The sequence below is a fragment of the Paramacrobiotus metropolitanus genome, unplaced genomic scaffold (genome assembly GCF_019649055.1).
Source record: "Paramacrobiotus metropolitanus isolate TYO unplaced genomic scaffold, Prichtersi_v1.0 Parri_scaffold0000002, whole genome shotgun sequence".
Classification (NCBI taxonomy): Eukaryota; Metazoa; Tardigrada; class Eutardigrada; order Parachela; family Macrobiotidae; genus Paramacrobiotus; species Paramacrobiotus metropolitanus.
Window position 1 is genome coordinate 933,494 of NW_026570222.1, and position 21,330 is coordinate 954,823.

At 39.7% G+C, this 21,330-nt stretch overlaps 2 protein-coding genes across 10 annotated transcripts; one reads left to right on the forward strand and one right to left on the reverse strand.

Moving 5' to 3' along the window:
• The first annotated feature begins 79 nt into the window (after positions 1 to 79).
• On the forward strand, positions 80 to 13,571 carry LOC129586440 (uncharacterized). 6 transcript variants are annotated; one of them, XR_008690129.1, is made up of 3 exons: positions 80 to 387; positions 2,670 to 2,803; positions 2,890 to 3,660. XR_008690129.1 is itself a non-coding variant. In XM_055479700.1 (3 exons), exons 1-3 carry the CDS (start codon positions 244 to 246, stop codon positions 11,566 to 11,568), a joined length of 498 nt encoding a protein of 165 aa, XP_055335675.1. In that variant the 5' UTR covers positions 80 to 243; the 3' UTR covers positions 11,569 to 11,570. The 6 variants fall into 6 exon arrangements, 1 of the variants encoding a protein (XP_055335675.1); XR_008690130.1 differs by having other exon boundaries at positions 2,740 to 2,803; XM_055479700.1 differs by lacking the exons at positions 2,670 to 2,803; positions 2,890 to 3,660 and adding exons at positions 5,644 to 5,834; positions 11,406 to 11,570.
• LOC129586416 (discoidin domain-containing receptor 2-like) lies at positions 667 to 19,519 on the reverse strand. 4 transcript variants are annotated; one of them, XM_055479683.1, is made up of 12 exons: positions 19,317 to 19,519; positions 10,831 to 10,947; positions 6,488 to 6,593; positions 4,175 to 4,897; positions 3,445 to 3,623; positions 3,075 to 3,361; positions 2,721 to 2,988; positions 2,264 to 2,505; positions 2,037 to 2,152; positions 1,709 to 1,903; positions 1,365 to 1,599; positions 667 to 1,197 (listed from the first exon to the last, which is right to left on the reverse strand). In XM_055479683.1, the coding sequence occupies exons 2-12, from the start codon at positions 10,919 to 10,921 to the stop codon at positions 898 to 900; spliced, it is 2,742 nt and encodes a 913-aa protein (XP_055335658.1). In that variant the 5' UTR covers positions 10,922 to 10,947; positions 19,317 to 19,519; the 3' UTR covers positions 667 to 897. The 4 variants fall into 4 exon arrangements, with proteins under 4 accessions (XP_055335658.1, XP_055335648.1, XP_055335665.1 ...); XM_055479673.1 differs by lacking the exon at positions 19,317 to 19,519 and adding an exon at positions 13,520 to 13,816; XM_055479690.1 differs by lacking the exon at positions 19,317 to 19,519 and adding an exon at positions 11,432 to 11,776.
• Positions 19,520 to 21,330: the final 1,811 nt, after the last annotated feature.

The following is a 21,330-nucleotide window of genomic DNA, read 5'->3' on the forward strand; positions in this document are numbered from 1 at the left end:
AGTGAATTACAATACATCGCAAAGTGCACTCGTTGAGGACTTTATGACCGAAAAGCACAAACTACGAGTACTACGGATACTTACTTACTTACTTTTATTCGGCGGACAACACAACAGCTTTTGTTGGACAAGCAAAGCATGTAAGGTTTAATTTTTACAACATTACTGTATTAAAGTAGTTTGCTAGTTCTTTCACTAAAGCGGCCAACGGAAATGCCTTTGTGCTATTTTTAGCCAGGGAGTATGTACAGTATACCTTTTATTCTGATACGCGTTTACGTATCCTGGATGAGAAATTTATGCACATGCTCCAAACGGCATGGCCGATGGAATAAAACAGAGCCGATGGGCGATTCTGTCACTTACAATCTGGAGCGGACACTGGTAGTAAGTGGATTGTGCAAAAATCCAGTTGTTAGCTGCAACTGTCTAAGCCAATATTCTCACATTATACGACCAGACTTGAAGTCCCTTCGGGGTTGTCTGCTCTTGTGCCGTAATAATACTGTAATGATAATATAATATATATAGAGCTTTATATTAAATACATATAGATATTCTGATGACTAAAAATGCATATCGTATAAATTAAAACTGGCGAAAACCAATTATACTTACGTCAGTTGCGTGTACAAATAAGTGTGCTCTTAATCGTGCCAATCACAAACCATTTTTATTTTCGAGCAGACTCAATGCAGCAGCATCTGCAGAGCATCATAACCATAAAAAATTTGAACAACTGACCAAAAACAGCAGCCTTCAACAATTTTTAGTGTTAGCACATTTGTTTTGCGAAACATCCAAAATTTGTGTCAAAAACAATCAAAAACAACCAAGACTAAAATGATAACGAGTGACATTACACGTAATTGAGTTCAAACCGCTTTTGAAACAGTATCATCTTTCCAGCGTATAACCGAGATTTTTTCTTTGTAAAAACAGGTGAATTTCCCTAAAGTTTGGTCGGTTTTCTTCTTGCTTTTGCCAGCATTCGCGCATGAGATCATAAATTTCTTTGGGACAAAGGTGAGGTTGAGCAAGTAAAATGGTTTTCTTGTCGCCCTGGTAGCATGAACCGGCGTTTTCGATCACTTGTTCATCGTTCAGTTCTTCAAAAGGCTGCTCCCGGGCAAAGGTCAAAATCTCCCACAGTGTCACGGCAAATGACCATACATCCGATTTTGTGGTAAATTTTCCCTGCAACCACAGATTCTGTGTTTTAAATGCAATCCTTTGGATTGACAAAAAAGATACAAAATAAGTAGCATGCAAAATGTTTCGTCCTATCTTAATGGTCGAAAACTACAAGGTACTTTCGACAGCATACAACAAAATGTGTTAAGGTGCAGTGGCGCACAGCTTACCATGAGAATACTTTCCCATGCCATCCAGCGAATAGGTAATATCGCTTTGCCTTCAATTCGGTAGTAATCACAAGCATACAGTCGTCGACTCATTCCGAAGTCAGAAACTTTAATGGTATAATTTTGTCCAACTAAGCAATTCCTTGTAGCCAGATCGCGATGGACATAATTTAGATTTTCCAGATACTTCATACCGGAAGCGATCTGCGAGGCCATGTAAATGAGCGTACCGTAACTGAAAAACAGAACGTACAACATGTGCTGTAGCTGGAACAGTTTCGCCGAGACACATGATTTTGGGCATCATTATATAGAATAATTAAGATTGTGTTAGCACAATTTACTTTAAGGCCTTCTGATGCAATAATCCGGAAGGGCTCTCCGGCATATGCTCTTTGAGGAACTGGTTCAAATCACCACATTCCATGTATTCGACGACCATGCACAATGGGTCTTCCTGGGTGCACACTCCCAGAACTTGAATCAGATTTGGGTCATGCAGTGTGCTGAGGATTTCTATTTCTCGACGGAAATCAGACCTGCAACCAACCTTTTGGTGAATTGAATCTGATTATGGAGTCATGAAAAACATAAACAGAAATAAACTAAGTGAATTTAAAAAACGCGCATTCTAAAATACAGTATAACTAGATTTCATTATTTTAGTCTTACTTTATATCACCCGAAACATCTGAGCGGAGCATTTTCACAGCAACAAGCTTTGCGCTGGGAGACATGGACCGGTACCCCGTTAGTTCATATAAATCCTCCGCGACACAAAGGTGCACCTGTAAGATAGAAATAATCACTTTAGAAAACAAGATCAGGGAGAGGCAAATTAGGTTGCAACAACATGCAACCAGTACTAGTCAAACCATAATTTGTTTCTCATATCTTACTTCGCCGAACTGTCCTTCGCCAATACGCTCAATGAATTTCAAGCAAGAACGCGGTAATTCCGAAACCGTAGACATTGTGGGCTGGACGGAGCATGTCGGAGAATCCATAGAGTTAGTACCGCTGGGGCCTTGCAGACTGAACTGGTTGTAGCAAGGGAGAAGGTGGTTGCCGGCGAAGTTTTTTGGTTTGACATACGGTGATTTCAGTTCTGGTATGGCATACTCTCTTGAGCACAAAGTGTCTAAAATACAATATCACTGATGAAGATCTTCATTTTTAAGGCAACTACAAACCAATAGGTGGAAGTTACAAATTTTTAAGGCAAAACAGCAAAGGTTAAACGCATTATATATGAAAGAAGATTAATGAGTCTCCACATTCTTCAAGCAATCCGTTCTTTTTCAGTTAGAGTTTTGTAAGTGCTGCTGCAAGATTCTACATGTTTGTGTGACATACTATGATATTCCTTAATCAGAGCGGACGAAGGCATTTCGGGAAGAATGCGTTTAAGGATGACTTCGTGCGGCTCATGATAAATGGTATTTTTCTCCGGCTCTTCCGATGCCACTGAACCGTACATATTCCCATTTATTGACCTCAAGGTTTCGACTTGGACGTTTTTCAGATCAAAAGGCAGATTTTTTTCTAACGAGAAGAAATCAGCAGCGGAATGGAATTTGTTGCGATAATGGTGTTTGCGGTGTCGGAAGCGAAGCAGGACAATCTAGGAATCATCAAAAGGAAAGTCAGACCATTAGCGAATGCCAATGCCATTAAGCATGCGGCATCCGTCATGATTCTCACACTTACACCCAATCCGATCAATAGCAGAATGACCATCCCGGATACGATGCCAATAATCAAGCCGACATAATCATCCGTAGTGGTCGGCTGCAGGCGGCTGGACGTGTTGCCCTGCACGGCATACAAATGCGTTTTGTGGCCGTGAACTTCCGGCGCATCTCTACCGCCGAGCAGAAATCCCGACGGATGGAAGATGTGAAAGAACTGACCGTCCAGTGCGGCACTGGAGGTCGTCGACTTGGTCAGTAATTCTGGCGGAGATGCCTCGGGCGTGAAATTGCCGGCTAAGGGTTCTGCGGCATCAAGGGAGACAGATAGCATTTTAAATTTTCATTTCACGCTTCAGTGCTCAAGTGGACAACCGGTCGATTCTTACCCGAATCAAACGACACTTCACTGATCATCATCCAACGGGAGGCAAACGTCAAAATAACCTTTACATAGCGACCAACATGCTGGTTTAATTTAATGCTGACATTTCGAGACTTTTCCATGACGGTGTCAGCGGTGTAAGCATAGTGAACTGGCGCTCCTGTGTAATATTTCCCGCCAATACTGCAACAGAGAAGTGCAGTGAGATAGATATCATCACAAAGCCATTTTAATGAATCCTTTTCTGCTTTGAAAAGTTAACAAGAAAATCAAATAATGCTATCTTTATGACGAAACATTTGGTAGAAAGATTTGTTACAGCAAATGAAACTTAAATATTTAATTATTTATCATATGCGTGCTCTAGGAGTTTTTATAATTATAGTGTTTACTAATTTTTAAAAATTTTTAAATAAGCAGAAGTATTAATCCAATTAGGCTGTCAAACTTAACAGCCACTGCTTTCACTTTCGACATTTCTAGATTTTGCTTATTTAGATGGGTTAAAAAGTTTAGAAATTTAAAGCAGGGCATCAGCGGCAACCTACGAGTTATTCATAGCTGCAAGGCGGTGCTAACGAAGCCTTATTGTGGCTAGATCACAATAGAAAGCTCAATTTTATCAAAGCTTTCAAAGTATCTATCGTTCGTTATCGATTTAAAAATGCCCACTGGCTACTGCACCGCAATTGCCGGCTAGCAATCAAGACGATTAGGTTCCCTATAATCCGTACCTAAAGTATATAGAAGCCGTGGCGAACACTTGTACATCCTTACTGAACAAATTGTTACAGTAAAGATACATGGCGGAGAATTTGCGGGGCACATCAAATTTAAATGTCAGATCAATTTTGCTGCCGCGATGTGAGTCGTTCTTCCAGCCCACCCAGTCGGATGCTTTCTGTCCAGCCACTGTCGTCCCGCGGAAATTATCAGCGCCCAGTCGTCCATCCGTCAGCTGACCCATGCCCAGATACAAATGGTTACTCTCGATCACGCCATCATACGACCAGTCGTATAGCTGCACATCCGGCGCCTTGGATTCGCCTTGCGGCATAGAATACCACAGGATTCCTTCCCGCCACGGACATCCAAACAATTCCACCCGCATGCACACTGTCCGGGCATAGACACTCTGCGGGATGAAGCGGATCTTGCGAGCGATGATGGGCGGATCGAGTTTCTGATTATTACGCACGTAGGTGTTGGTATTCCCGCGGAAGAGCTTCTCGCCTTTCCGGTTGCGAAAGGTTATCCATTCGCTGTCCGGTTCGCGCTGGTATTCCAGCATAAATTGTTCGGCAAATTCCTGACCTTGTCCGTTGCCAAAGCGCCCCTGCGTTTCTACACTGCTGACCACGTGCAGCTGTAAAAGGTCCACTTCCAAAAACTCATAAACATCCTTTTTCACTTGTTGTCGTGGACACCAGGCACCGCCTCCGTCTTCATGTCCCACTCTGCCGAAACAGAAAAACGCATTATGCCATTAGTTACTTCCTGCTCCAAAAACACAGAACAGATCAAAAGAGACTGTGCATTACTTCTGCACAAGTGATTGTTTCTACCTATCGCAATTCAAAAACATGATTAAACTTATATGTTTTTTTGCAAATATACAGACAGAATTGATTCATTAATTTTGAATTTGTATGAGACGCGACAAGAGCCACGCGATCCGCGTCGGTAATCGTAATCAGGCAACTTTCGCACAGGATCGTATTACGGCGTTTGAATAGCGCTGTGTGATGACTGACCTGTGGAGTGATCTGCACATGTGGGTTAATGGTGCAATATGAGATTTTATTGTAAAATTTAATATTCACTTTATTGCTGATGGTGAAACGACAAGTTTAAAACAGAGCATTAGATTGTCAGCTTGTTTTGAGCATCTCTGGGAGTTTGTGCCGGCACATGCAGCACCGGCTAGAGATGAGAAATTCTTGGCTTCCTGCTGTGCTTTAGAAAGCGTCAGCGAATATTTCAAGCATACACTGCTGATAGAGTCGAGAAGGGGGCCATTGGGAAACAATCAATACACATGGCAGCAGACTCACAAACCTACTTTTTCCAGTCCTCCCACTTTGGCCGGTGCCGGATTAATTGAATTTTTAAAGCGCGAAAAACGAAGCAACTTTTAATGGATGATAAATGACATGTCCCACTGTTAACTGCATTGAAAATGGACTAATGTCGTCCGTAATAGGATCTTCAGACTATCAATCCGCCGCCTATGATCATGACCGGCACACAATTCGCCTGTATAGGAGCTGGATGTATGGGCAGTCAGGACAATCTGGACAGCTTTGTGATCTGTGAATATCCTGCATCTGACTACTTTCACTTCTCCTTCTTTCTAACGAGCTCTGGCTTCGCATCATCAAAAGGATATGATAAGTATTCAGACCGGAACGTAAAATGCAAATTGGCAAAACGGAAAATATCCTACTACTCGACACAGAAAAGCCTGTTAGGGCGGTACAAAACACTTTAAGAACACCGAAATTGAATTAATTTTAGTCTCCTCATTTAAACGTACTACAAGTATAGTGCGGTTTCTAAAACTGTGCTGCAGCGCATCGCTAAAATTAATATACAAAAGTTTATGCAAAAACAATACTTCTATCGCTGTAGTCAAGTATTTTTTTATTAAATACTACGGTAAAATCACACAATTTTCTTATACCAGTGTGTTTGTTAACGAGGTGTATCACTGTATGACGTTGTATATAGCTAGCAGGACCATAGGCTATGCGCGCTGCTAGTGCAAGGTTGGGAGTAGAGGTCCATGTTAAATTAACATTTACAAGTTAAATTAACATCTGCGCATACTTCCGGATTAAATTTGCTGACAAAATCCAGGATCCAGCAAATTCTGTTTAAAGTTGCATACCAGAAAACCTACCAACTTACCGCTTTGCTGCCCAAGTTTGGCTTACAATAATACTCGGGCCTGTGTACCACTAGTCTCTAGCATTGTAGACAAGCGAGTGTCAGTAGCGAGCCGCTACTTGAACATCCGGTAATGCATCGGTATTCCCGTATTTTACCTGGCGTTTTGTGGACCAACACTGGCATCGTCATAGGATGAGCTGGCTTTAATTTGATCATCAGCAATCAATTCACTCTCCATTCCCAACGGGGCCACACATTCATCTGCCAAACGCAACATCTAATTAGATCACCTTTAAATTAGTGGGTTCTTTTAGGTTTTCGCTCCAGCGTGCTAATTAATAGTTTGCATTTCAATTCAGTCACTGATAGGTTTCATGATATATCATTGACGAAACGTCAAATTGGTTTTTATGATCTTAAACGATTTCAGCACGAAAACGCCATCAAACAAACAATGTTGGACAAAAGCTGCAGCCTCGGAACTGACTTCCGGCGAGGGTAACGCACGAGATTGCCGCAGAAAACGTTTGCCTGCTTCCTTTTTAATGGGCGCAACATCCTCTCCTATATTCGCACGGAATATTTTCTTTTTTATTTAACATCGAACAGTAAAGTGTGCAACGAGAATAGCCAGGAAACAGTTTACAAGAACAACTATACATCATTAACAACGCATTAACAATTTATTTCTTGCATGTTAACCTTATACTGCAAAAGGGCAACGACGTATAACTCCTATTGTATGGAACTGACCACATATCGCAAGTGACTCAGTACTCAGTCATATAATATGGGATACTACTCGCTCCCTTTAACAAGTGCAACATTTTACTGTATTCTTTTATTTTCCACAAGCGCCGGTGTGCGGCACTATTGGCACGCTAATTTTGTTGGAAACAAAATATAGCGCAACAACCAACAGAAAAAAATGTCATCTGCGATTGCGTAAGTTGATCCCAACCAGCAATCATTTGCCTTTTTTAAAAAAGAAGGTCCCCTAGGTTATTCATTCTTCAATGCGAATTTGAATTGGTTACTCAGATCTTTTTTCCCAAGCTGCTAATTTTGATAGAACGTCTGGTTGCCTGGAAGACAATAATTTTTTCTGGGGGCTTTTCCTAATCCTTAGTGGCAGGACCTCAATCAGGACATGGTCAAGATTAGGCTATTCATGCTGATTTGTATTCAGTTCAAGTTTCCGAGCCGCGTTACGCTGGGAGGGAAAGTGCCAAAACTTATATTATCATGCAAACACCATATATCGCTGCATCTCCTGGATGATTGGATCGATACGTTGGTTGAAATACATAAAACGAGACTGGAAAAACACAGCAAATGCATGTTGCAATTCTGATGCATAGCGCTACGTTCAAAGGCAGAAGTTCATAATCGTATAGCAAAAACTGAAACAGTTTTTAAAATGCACTCATAATTATTATTTGGTATACTCGTTTGATTCCAGTTTTATCTGCACGCGGCATGAAATGTACTGTCAAAACAGTACCATTCATTAATTTTCTTGTCTGATGGCATAAACAGCTGCCTGAGCAGCAGCAAGCTTTGATGACTGCTCTGGTTACACAGCACAATATATTCTGATTAAAACACTGATTTAATCCCGATAAAACACAATCAGCGCACATTAGAATCAACAGGAAGAGCGGAGAACAATCGTGCACGGAAGTGGCTGCCGCCGTCCTCACAAATGATCTGACCTAATTTCCTTAATATATCGATCTGTGTGCGTAACATCTTCCCCGCGTGCGAATAATCCACCATAAACAACCTCATCGGATTACCGCCTGCCAAATAGTCGAGACACATCCTTTGATAAGTTCATAATTCAGCTACTATTAAGGCTGCTTTATTTGGTCTCTGCGCAATATTGTATTAATAACTAATCAGGCTTTGCACTGGTCAGTATGGCACAATCTATGAGAAAATCTCTTTTGCGAGCATAATTACAGAATCATGCACCGTGCTTATGATTTAAAAGTTATAAAATATAATAGAATACGGTGAATTACTTTTGTTTATACCAACCACATTATATAGTTTGATACTGATGACTTACGATATATATATTGTGATAATAGTACTGCATTAATATATATGCACCGTTAGCTGTTCCGACTCAAACTTTTGAACAATTATTATTTGATATTTACTTATAGAAATATCGTACTGAAAATAGTCCTAACATTATTATACATGCATATGAAGTTTGCCAACCTTCAAGAGCAAGGGAATGCTCCGTATCCCAATGTTTTATTTGATTTACATAAGCTGTGTTCCCTCTTGTTAGCATTTTAACCTTTGAAGTCGATATCGATAACGACATCTTAACCGTAGAGAGCAAAAATATTAGCCAGCCGATCCAGCTGCGGAACACTACCACCAGTAGTCAAGGAAAACAAATCTGAGGTGGTCATCATCTGTCATTTTCAAACATGTCACGGGGCTTATAGATTACATTTGCAATTTTGAAAACGATAAACGATGCTCCTTCTAAATAGACCCGAACATTTATCCATACCCAAAAACATTTCATGAGTTCGTGCTCTTGACAGATTTTTCCGACCAGTGAAAAATAAACCAACCGCCGCACACAGACACAGATACACACAGGTTGTTTGTGCGATGAATTTAAGCTGCATATCCGGTCGACGCCGGGCAGCTCATTAGGTATTATCCGTATTAATGCGCTGTCGAGCTTGTTTTCTACTCCCGCCGTTTAAAATTGACATAATACGAGTACCAATTCGAGGCAAACCGCACGCGCCACGCTGCACTGACTGTATGCTTCCGCTCGAATCAGCTCGACATTGACTGACCAAACTGTCAAAATGAAGTAAGTGCAAGACCACTTGCTCATTGACGGAACAAACAGGGTCATGTTTTATGTACGATTGTACGAAATTGTTGGTGAATTTCAAATTTTCTCCACAAGAGCTGTTGAGAATAGCAAACCATCTGCATCCCGTCTGCTTTGTACATTCTCCCAGCTACCGGCAAAGGGACACTTCACAAATGGATTTAAATTATCTGACAGGGCGCCTGCACAACACCTCGTGACGAAGAATGCCCATACTCTATTGCATAGCCACCGCGAGAATCACCCGCATCCTGGTTTTCGCTATGCTAATTCTTCAGAATAACGGCGTGAGCAACTCATGCTTGATTAGAAACACTTTATGTACTGTGTATTATATAAAAAATCAGAACAAGAAACAGTTAATAACGAGAACCTTTTTTTTGCAAATATGGCCATAAAATAACAGTAAATACATATAATAACAGTAAATACATAAATAACAGTAAATACATATAAATACAGTAATAACAGTAAATACATATATGCGTCGCACATGCAGCTAGAAGGCACATATCTTTAACATCAGTCTAGACGATCAGGAATCAGGAATCAGTTACACACACTCATAGCTCACTGATTACGTTTAAACCTGCTGCAGCTAGAATAAAGTTATTAAATTAACTACCGTAACAATATTGTCCACAGACAATATTTATGTGAAAGACTGCACTTTCTATCGAAACCAAAAACATGTTCAATCATCAAAGGAAATAATATGGAGAAAGCATAAGTGTGTGAGAAGTGCGTAATCCAATTACCGTCAAGTGACTGCAATATTGAGAAAAAGTCAAAACAGAAGTATTTAATTTCGCTGGCATCCATTGCAGCGGTGATAAAAGATTTTCAAAGTGCAAATCTGGCTGACCAAAGCCGGCAAGTCACCACAGTTCACAGAAAATTGATGGTAGCAGCGGCTCAGCAGTGGTCACAACTGCATATAAATAAGTTTAGTTGGACTGTAGTTGCACGCACACAAGCAAATCCTATGTGCTCCGCTCGAACAGACGAACCTGATGAAGCACATAATTTAATTTTCTGACACTGTTTACATCGTCTATTATCTATTAGCCCATGTACAGACCCCAATGGCTGAGTATTCAAATAATCAACAAAACTTTTATAAAGAACGCAGCTATTCCACTCTGCTCATGTTCATTACGGCATGACCGAGCAAACAAATTGAATCGTGTTCATGTCTATTGTCAGCCGGCATGATATCAGGCGGACTAGGGTCTAAACAAGAAAATCAAGTTAACTCGCACTCGCTTCATTGCATAAGTCACCAGCAGTAATTGTTAATTAAATCTGTCACCAGCAGAAATTAATCTCAAAATTCAATCGTTTTCTAAAGAATCGAAAATCCCTTTTCATATTTCCTAGTCTCCTGACGATCCCTGCTAATAACAGCGGGAAAATTGCATTAAGAAGATTATAGGACTCGGAAATGGAATAACATGTACCACAACCGAATCGAATGCTAATCAAATTATTTTAACTGCATTATTCACAATTGAAATTTAAAAACAAACCAAAAATAAAAATTTATATGAACAGATAGTAGAATAGTTGTTTCAGTTCTGAACACGCAAACGGTGAACATTTGTTTTTGAAGAGTGCACTTACCATAGTTGAGAGCTAAGACGACAATATCCGTTGCAATGAAACAAAGTAATGCCAACGCATTTGTCCGAATCAGTTTGCCGGTTAAAGCCATAATGCAGCTACTTAGCGATCACAAGCCTGCAAAGAAAAACGGGAACCATGATGTTAATAATGCGTCCTTATTTATGCGATGGTCAGTCAAAATCGACCAAAGCGTAACTATAACAGCAGCATCAGGAAATCCTGATGTGTGTGGTTATTCCGATATCGGTGCTTTTATGCCTGATGATGCCATTTCAGAACCATCAAAACAAAAGAATAATTTAGTTTCGAATTATCAAAAGTGCACCCTGTAATAAATGGATGTTATGGACTTATGCAGAAAATCGACTCTCATATTATTCTCACCCCCTTTAACTTGCCGGCTGTCTATGTAACGCATAACACGCCACGAATGTCCACATCGCCAACAGGGAATTCATCGCTATCGTTTTTAATGAGGATTGATTTCTTGCATAAATTTCATGGTTTTAACATTACAAACTTATTTAGATCTAACAATACGAGTATAAACTATACATACATTATATTCTCAGAACACAGACGACGCATAATACTGTACCGCAATGTGAGCGTCGACGATTATGGCAGCGGATAAAATGCACCATGACCGATTATTGGACATCAGTACCAGATGCCTTCACATTTGATGCATATGTTGCCATCAGTGCGCCGAAAGTGAATGATATCCCGTCATGAACCAAAGTGGTTGAATATAAGTACATACACCGTCTATGTCCGTGGAGTTGAAATATTTCATTCAGCTCGTGTGGATCGCGAATCTCGTTGGCACGACATAAAATAAAAACTACCCTGTGCTGCTGCGCAGCCATAATCTACATAGATCGGCGTGCAGTCCAGTGATGCGTTTGAAATCACGCAATAATTCGCAGCCCGAACGACACCGCTCTCTTTAAAATACCGTGCCGCGCAAAGGAGATTGTGTTCCCCACATGAAAAACGAGCACGCGAAATCGAATTCCTACCGTGAAGTTTAAACTATGATTTTGCAGATATACAGTACATTCAGGGATCGCTATGCAAAATTCCCGAAAACAAAAAATTATTATATGTTGTTAAAAGAAAGGATACTTTTAACTTTTAATGTTGACCGTTTATTGTATTGTTTTAATCTTATCAGATCGTTTTACAGCACACTAAAAACTATAAGAAACGGAAGCCAACAGATTTATGGCAATATAGCAACTGAAAAAGTATTATAAACCGAGCGAAATCTTGAAACTGTTTCCACGAATACCATGCACCATATTAATTAATACTGATAAAATTCAAACCAATGGTTCCTGGTCACTTACAATGTACAGTAATTTAAAATGGCTAAAATACACGGCTCGCATTCATTGTAGTGTTTTTGGCCTACATAAGTGATAACCGCGCCTGTATCTTTATTCTCACGAGCTTGATCGGACCTGCTGTCAGTCCTATACAAGTATTAATTTGTTTTACGTAGATTACTCATATATGGCATCTAAGAAAAACTATGGCATAAATTATAGCATTTGCGAGAAGAAATAAATGAATATATAGATATTTGAACCTACTTAAGCGCATTTTCTTATGTTCGTACCAGCAATACGGGACAGTACTGCTAAACGCGATGTCGTCCGCATTAAGAAACTAGATACGTTCAACAGTAGTGATATTGGTTTGCTCGTAACTGTTTACATCATCCTGCTTGCGCCCGGACATTCCCGACCCGGCAGAGTTAATCAAAGTTCGGAAGTTCTGCTGAATAAGGAGGATAAGAAAGAGATGGTGTTAGATAATCTGCGGGAGGGTCAGAAACATAATAACCCACTTGCAATCGTAATCCGCTTCAGTCTGACGCGTCGGTATCCTGCATCATGCATTATCCCACTATAGCACTCCCGATTCTCACGCTTCCCTTTAATCAGAATAACTACGGCTCCATGCAAAAACAGCTGGCTGGGAAACATTCTTTGCAGTAGTTAGATACCGTTCTACTACACATTTCCTATTCGACAACAAAAACCGTTCTTTTAAAGCAGGAAAGCATTCTGTTCTAACTACAAATATAACATCCCAAAAATTTAGCGAACACCCACTAGTAAGTGGGTCTGCAATTTCTCTTGTTATAGTGGGTGGGTTATAGTACTCTTCAACGGCAAAAAAAATTATGTTTAAAATATTTCTTTTGCGTTAGCACCAATATGGTGACGATAGAAGGATTATGGGTTAAAATTTCATCTAATGCCTTTAATTCGCTGGGATTACCAAGTTACTGTATATTCAAGTGCATCGCGCATTTCCTTGATGCTACCGTAGCGGTTGTAGCTATAGCTTACTATAGTATGTACAGTCAGTACAGAATACTGTACTATGAAATACGTATGCAGTTAACGCTACCGGGAAAGGTTTTTCCCATGATTAACACTACGTGAGAAACAACACAATTATAGTAAGTATATTGTAGTATCAAGGTATATCTATATGTCTATCTCTTATATTTATATACCTTGGTAGTGTATAACGTTACTGTACGTGCAATGCAGTAGCTTAACTGCCTCGCAAGACATTAGATTTATTAGACAGTAGACATTAGATTAATTACACATTAGTTAATTAGTTAAAAGTCGGTTTAATTTGCAGACAATTCTAGGAAAAATACCTGTAACGCGTTTGATCCACAAAATCTTGGCATGACCAGGTCAAATATGAGCTATCTATGAGACAGATTACACACTTCTGGATAACAGCAAGGTAGGTAGCCATCGCCGATTAATAATCGCCTGATATCGATTCGGTATACTAAAATATTATAATTATATGGAATTTATTGTAAGGTATAAACATCGCACTCCTGATATATAATCTTCGAACTGGTATAAATATAAAGTCTCTGCTCTACGCTGACAAGCTTGCAGCTAGTAAGATATCCGGAATGTCGCTGCATAACGTGCGGGAACACGCTTCGGGAAGAGAGGATTTTGTACGTATGGAAAATGGTGGCACTATGTATACAGATAGTACGTTAGCTCATACCACAACAAGTGCGTACCGCTACCCGGTGCGGGAAGAGATTTTCCCCCTTTCAGACAGACCCAAGCGGAAGTGAAACCTAGATTTACATATGTTCATCCCGCTGGGCCAGTGACGTGCCAGAACTGTAAATGTGCGTTCTTTCTAGCATACGTAGCATTCGAAGTACTGTAACTTTAAAACTGGACTTGCTGTTTGAAGCAAATAGCGTTTTGAGGTACGTAATAGTAACTACGTACCAGTGAAAGAGAAAAGATGTTTGTTATAATATTGTAATAGGCTTCTCCCGGGAGAAAGTGTTCAAAAATCGTATGAAACCTGTACAGCTTCTTGCTGCATATTAATGATCAATTTATATATTTTTAATTTTTTATGGAATTTTTACAATAAATTTATTTATGTACCACATTTTCAAACGCTTTGTAATTTCCTACAACTTTAGGTGTGCTTGTACACTTGTGTATTTTGTGTAAAGGGTACCATACGAAACTGTGTAAGTACCCATAGAAAGCTCAAGTGTCCACGGCAGCTCAATAACAAAAAAGCAAACACGTTATCACATTTTCTTGACAAGTTGAATGAAACAACTTTCTCTATTCAACTCAAAGTAGGCCACCTAGTTTAACATTCAATAAATACAGTGGTGTAAGTCGTCTGCGGCAACGGGATATCAATACAGGCAATATTGGATGATCTTTAGTGCTCCCGTATATATAGTCAACTGTACGCTGTTTATGAATTGCTTTACGTTCGTGCGCACTCTTTAAAACGTTATTCAAATGTCAACAGCATTTTCAAAAACTGTGTTTTGGTTTTTCGTCTTATACTCGTATGCGGTAAAGCATCAGAGTACTGGCATTACGCACAACGTTTCGTGGGTCACTTTTGTGAAAGCGCTCGTAATTAACTGCCACAGAAAGTCAGAAACTACAGCCTATATATTGTGCTGATAAATTCCCCTATCGTAAATGATTAATTTTGCAATAAAAATTAACAGTATTATGTATAGCCTAAAAATCCATACTTTAGTACTGTAAGTACGGGTAAAACTCCCATCAATCTCGGAGTCGCGTATGGTAAAAGTGGATAATCGACAAGAAAAAAAGCAGGATTTGAAGGCATTAGTTTGGCAGCAGCTGAGTTATATGCCATTTCACACTATTCTCTGAAGCTGGCTATAACAGAAAACCTTTTAAGGTTCTTTCTAAAATCGATGCGGCTATTAATTGCCGGTTGAGCAGAACTCCCAGTTGCACTCCAGTCTTTCCAATTAAAGCATGCCCGATTGCATCCTGACACTTTTCTCTCTATCTGTTTGACCTCACTGAAGCAAATGCAGCTCTTTGGGCATCCCATGTGCATTTTCATCTAGCTAATTAAAAGTTTTCAAAACTAAACATTTCGTACGTACAATGAATGTAATCCAGAGTGTTGCATATAAGTTCGGATAAATTAAGAGAAAATTTTATCTTTAATTCGGTACGGTGAGACGTTCTACTCTGCTTGTAGGCTTTAACAGAGTCTCGTGCAGTAACGGTGCCACAGCCAGCTGACGCTCAGGATGCGTGACTTTAGAAAACATCAAAGCATTGGCACTTATAATTGTTACGTCACCAATAAAAACGTAGCGCATAATTAAGGCAGACTTAAGCCATTGTAACACTTTACCGTGATTTTCATGCAGTGTTACTATATAAGGGCGTTTTCTGAATGAAGATTTGCCCATTTGTGCCTTGAAATGTCGTCTGCCGGTTGGCCATTGTATACAATGGCCAACCGCCCTTTGTAGTACTCCTATGTAAATTGCACAACGAGTTCTCCTCATTGTTTCAACTCAATTTAAGAGAACGAACATCTGCGCATTCCAGTCTTTAGAAAGGCTATTCATGCGATTGCCCAAAACCCATTTCTGGCCATATGCTCGTTAAAAGTCGCGCCGACCATTTACATGTAATTACACACTTAGTGTAATGAAGTTGCGGTTTATTATTCAATTTAATTCTGTAACGCAACGAACTGATCTTTTCCGTTTTGATGTATATATTTTTTATTGTACTTTCTTATTAATGTGTTCGGTAAGAACGAATTCGTGCACCTAAAAAAATTGCATTGTAGTGATTGTACAGAATACGTTTTAACAATACAGAATAATAACCGTATAGGAGACTTTAGTACGGTGCAAGAAAGACACATTTTACGTTTTGTACTGTACCTGCCGGCTGCACCATTGCGGTTTTGACATCTGCACCGATATTGCAGAAACCACCGGTCAGACTACTTAAATGAATGTTGTGACTACACATAAATACAAAAATCTCTTGAGAAAATAGTTTAGTTTTGCTTTAAAATTTTAATTATTGGTATTAGAATAATGTTTTGATTGTCAGGACAATAAACTGACTCGATACCAGCTTACTCCACCGGCATCTGGCTTACAAGATGTACACGATCACGTTTCTAAAGAGCCCCTTGAGTTTCCTACGAACTGTCGAGATAGCGAAGCACTTCAGAACAGCATCAGCAAGAATAGAATTCATTTAACAATGCCATGAATTATTAATTAAAGGTTTTAGTTTCGCACACTCCAAACCCTTGACTTAAACAATAAACACCTGCCAGGCAGTTCTACAGACAATGTTCGTCACTTTGATTGGATACTGTAATAATCAGGAGCTGAACAGTGTACTGTATGATTCGACTAGGCCAATTTTGTTCTAAAATTTTAAATGTATTTTTTTATTACCATCGCACTATTAAAGCTGTTGTAGAAATAGAATGCCTCACAAGTGTTAAAGGGTGTGCAAAATCTTTGTGTTAAAACAAGACAGACAAGATAGGTCCGTTCAGTATCTTTCGACATTTTAAGATGCACTTCAAAGAATAATGAAATTTTCAGCCGTTTTTAAGGATAGGATTACGAATTGTATTGGATAAAAGAGCTACAGTCCACTCTGTAAATGCATCATTACAAGCTACATATAAATAAAAGAGAACGATATTGAATCCCAGTCAGTACCCGTTCAGCGCAACTTACAGGCTTGAAACGAAAACATGTCCAAGGATCGGCAAACATATTGCTTCGTATTGTCTAAATGACCCACTTGAAAAGTGATGTTCAGCAAAAGGAAAAGGTGCCAAAATTTCACCCAACTAGACTCTTACATTTAATTTGAATAAATCAATACACACCACTATTTTCCTTGCAACTCAATAAATAAAATCGAGGCAGTGACCTTTAGTGGGCAACCACCTCCCGCGTCAGGGTTTGCATGTGAATAATTACTGCTCCTGTGCGCACGCAATGCCTCTATTCAAATGTCGTCACATATTTGCTACCAAAACATGATTCAACGGTGATTTAGAAATGGCATGTTATTTCGGACCGTTGTGCAGTCACACAGGACTTCGACGTCACTTCGTCTCATTGATTCGACTACAAGAAAACGATGTTTTCCGAACTTGATAGTTCCGAAGTACGACGCTCAACGAGTGTCGTTTATTTAAAAAAATTTTATCGAATGAATTTAGTGTTTTAAATATTTTGAAAAAAAGCTACGAATAATATTGCCATTTTTGTGTTAAATAATAATATTTTTTACAAAGATTCGAGGCGATCTTTGCACTGTCAAACAAGTTGAAAAATTTCCAGCCTTATGCTAGGTAAGTACATATTTAGCAGAACAAAATGTTTCCTTTTCCTGGGTGCTCTTGGTCAGTGTAAATGGTCTGAAAGAGAATGATGCGGGAGCAGCTGAGAATACAAAATGGGTACACATACAGGAAATTGTATTAGCCGCTGATGCTATTACCCATTAATTATTACGGCTTCTCGAATTGATGAAAATTAATTTTCCTGTACAGCTGGTTTAATTCATAAAGGGAATCATGTCCATTTAACAATGCCTTGCTCGGTCAGACACTGAAGATCAGGGAAAGAGAACAAAGAAGACCGACCGGCACAATCATTTGGCCATGACCGTGACTGTTCTGCTCGGCGGTGTAATTGCGCCGGCATCGTCATGGAATTTGAACCACTCTGGTTTCCCAAGTCGAATGGGTAGAATAAATTATTTTACAATTTTGCACTTACGTATTTTATACAAATTTTGCAGCTCGTATTTCGTATTTAGCATAATTTTTTATTTTTCTGTATCGTCAGTAACTAGATATTCCCAGCGGTTACATTTTGTCTCCGTATTCCAAGTATAATTGTACGTATGCCCGGCATTTAAGTATTTTTGTATGTGAAAACCAGCGCATTAGGACGCTTCAAAAGTGTATTACTTTTACTTTATAATATGTGAGGAGAAACGGGTAGGACCTCCCGACAACAACTGCATAGCGAAACGTCGTAACCCGTGCTTATAATGTGAGATCCTAGCGGGAAGCAAATTCCCACAATTGGTTTCGGTCGGACCACACTTGCAAATGTGCATTTAACTACAGCGAGCAGATTTCTTGACTGCTGTTTTCTCATTGACAGGCGGGCAAATGAGCGCTCACTGGTCAAAGGTATTTTGAAAACATGTAATTAACTTACGCCATGAAATTGCAATAATGCACAAGTTATGGCAATGAATGACCCCAATAAAGCTGCCACCTCGTGCGAGTTTTATGACCATAAACTGACAAACGATGTTTCGGAATTTCCTGCTAAACCGATCAGGAACAGCGGCAGTTTTATGGCCAAATGATATCGGTTAGGCATGAGTGAATTAAGTTCCATATTTATACACTGACACACTGTATATACACTGACCGCAACAAATACACAAAGCATTCGATTATGCACTCATGGTCAAACTGCTACTGTATGGATGCATGGTGGTGTCCATAAGATTAAATTTTATGACTTATTAATAAAAATTCTTATGTGTCCCACGCCAGTGCTTTACCTGAGAGCTGGACTAACAGGTAAACTGAATCTTAAATAAATGCAAGCTCCTGGCCTTGCGTGGTGCTGTTAAATTAAATAATTACATTACTGATTTCCATTACCTTGCCGGCATGTGAAAAAATTCTGTTGGTAATCATTCTCAAAATACGACACAAACTAACGATCAGAAGATCTGCACTGCAAGTGTACAAGATCTCTTCCGTAAGTACTTTAAGCATTATCTTTAAGTATTCCTAAACGTACCGGAAGGCTGTTCATGTTCGTACGTATTAAAAAAAATAAACGAAAACATCCTGTGACAGAGATACAAGTAAATCATATTAGCAAATAATTACTCCGTGGCTGTGTAATAGAATGTACTGCAGAACAGAAGACATAAATGGAAACAACGAAGTTTTTTATTTCAAATTATAACGCTACTCTTGTCTACGAAAAGACTATAATCAGTGAACAAAATTCGAAAACACATTAGAGTTTTAAAAGGTGCTAAATCACTGCTAAGCCTTTAATGAAACTTCAAAAAACGTACCTTCCCCGAATTGATCTCGCTTCTGCAGGGATTCTTTTCCCGGAAATATTGAGACGAATTCCTGGACGCCCTTCTTTGATCCGTAGTGTTATCTTTCTAAAATTGCGTTCTGCTGACCATTGTAAGAAACAAATCAGTATCGCTTTTAAATCGTTTTACTAAGCATTCTGTAAAAGATTTTACACTTTCCATCTCAAACTGATTTAAGCGTTATGAATAATGTGGTGGTGGTCAGTGGTCAGTCAAGATCGAAATTGTTGTCAGGCAGCTTAGAGTGCAACAAATAGACACCATGTTGCCCATTAACAATCCATGTCGACGTCAGCGAAGAGGTGTCGCCCAAAAGTTGTAATGGGCGGATCTAAGGAACACTGGCACAGAAGCAGCGCGTCCTGACACATTTGCTTAGGTGCTGTGGGAGGTGGGAACAACGATGATTGATGATGCTTTACATTATAGAAGAATTCAGAAGTCCAGTAAGTACAGCGGTTACGAAATCTTTAATAATATGTGCGGTAGTCGTACGTATCAAAATAGGTGATTCAGCAGCGCTAATGCAGTTGATAAGAAATTAAAAGGATGCAAATGATTAACTACCGGTAACTCTATAGATTTCATAACTTGTATGTACAGTAATAATACCTATTTTTATCTGCACTTTTTTTTCTGACGTGCATAAATAAATATTATCATCCATTGAGATGGATTTTTATTTGCTTCCTATAGGTCACTCACGCCGAGCCACGCGTAATCTACAACTGACCACGCTTGCAAGCAATATTTTTGACTACTCAGTGATCCGAAAATATCGCAGAGTACCAGGTAGTCATTTAAAATTTGAGGAAGATGAGCGGTTGTAAGTGTAATACAGGTTTCTCACGCAAATTGTGTCAATGTGAATTATTGGATCGCACGGAAGCTTATACGAAAAATTACGCTGTTAATGCGCAATTTTTAAATTAATGAATGCATTTTTTATTTGAGTTCCATTAATTGTAAGAACTAAACGTTCAACCCGCTTGCACATTTAAAAGAATGAGCTGATCGTTACAGTACAGATACACTAGTGAGTAAGTATTCGCGCGAGCACCGAGGGAGCGTGGCGCAGTGGTCAGATTGCTGCCGGTAGTAATGACACAAGCGCGGGGCAGCGGCGGTATTTTTCGCCGCTGCAATTACCAGTTTTCGCAGTGGTCAATGAATTTTCTTGCTATAAATTCCCTAACAAATCATTAAGCGAGAAGTCCATTTCGTCTACAGCACAATAGAAAGCTCTAATTGCTTGGAAATTACAAGCTAGCACCGTAATCAAGGGTCGATCAAGGATACTTGAGGATAATTAGAGCCGCATTTGAAGGCTGATGGATTTGGCAAGCGTGGCCGCGAGGCCTTTCTGCTAGCTTACTTGCTAACAACTGACCAACCGAATGATCTTTCGCCGGTTGGGCTTCGAAAACTTTACAAAGGCAACTTGTTTTATATTAGATAGCCATCTTGAGGCGAAGTTAAATGAGACAGGTTTTGTCGGGGAACAGCGATGATTGATGCGCACTGGCGCTAGCTGCATCACAGTTGCGCTGGGGATGCGGCGTAGGAAAACATACACAGAGAGGCCGCGTGCAAGACGGGCCGCATCCTAACCCCCTGAGGGGCGCGATCATCTGCTGCCGTCGATAATCCATCGCGGCACAGGAGCGGCACGTCGCACGAGCAAGGCAACCAGGAAGCAGCGTGATTTATTGGTCTGACTAGGAAAATTACATGCTGGCTGCTTCTACCCACCGCTTTAATGGTAAACAAACAGAAATATAATGAATATTGCAGAAACGAAAACAAAAGAATATTTAGGTGGTGAATTTGATAGCGTTGCGAATCTGCACCCTGTGACACTACAGTGCGATGCAAGATGCTTCGCACTGATTTCTCAAATTCCTGGTTTTAACGGATTTGCTGTGGCTAATGCGCTTACTATGTAAAGCCGTCCGGGCCACTGCGCTGCTTGGTCAAATTCACC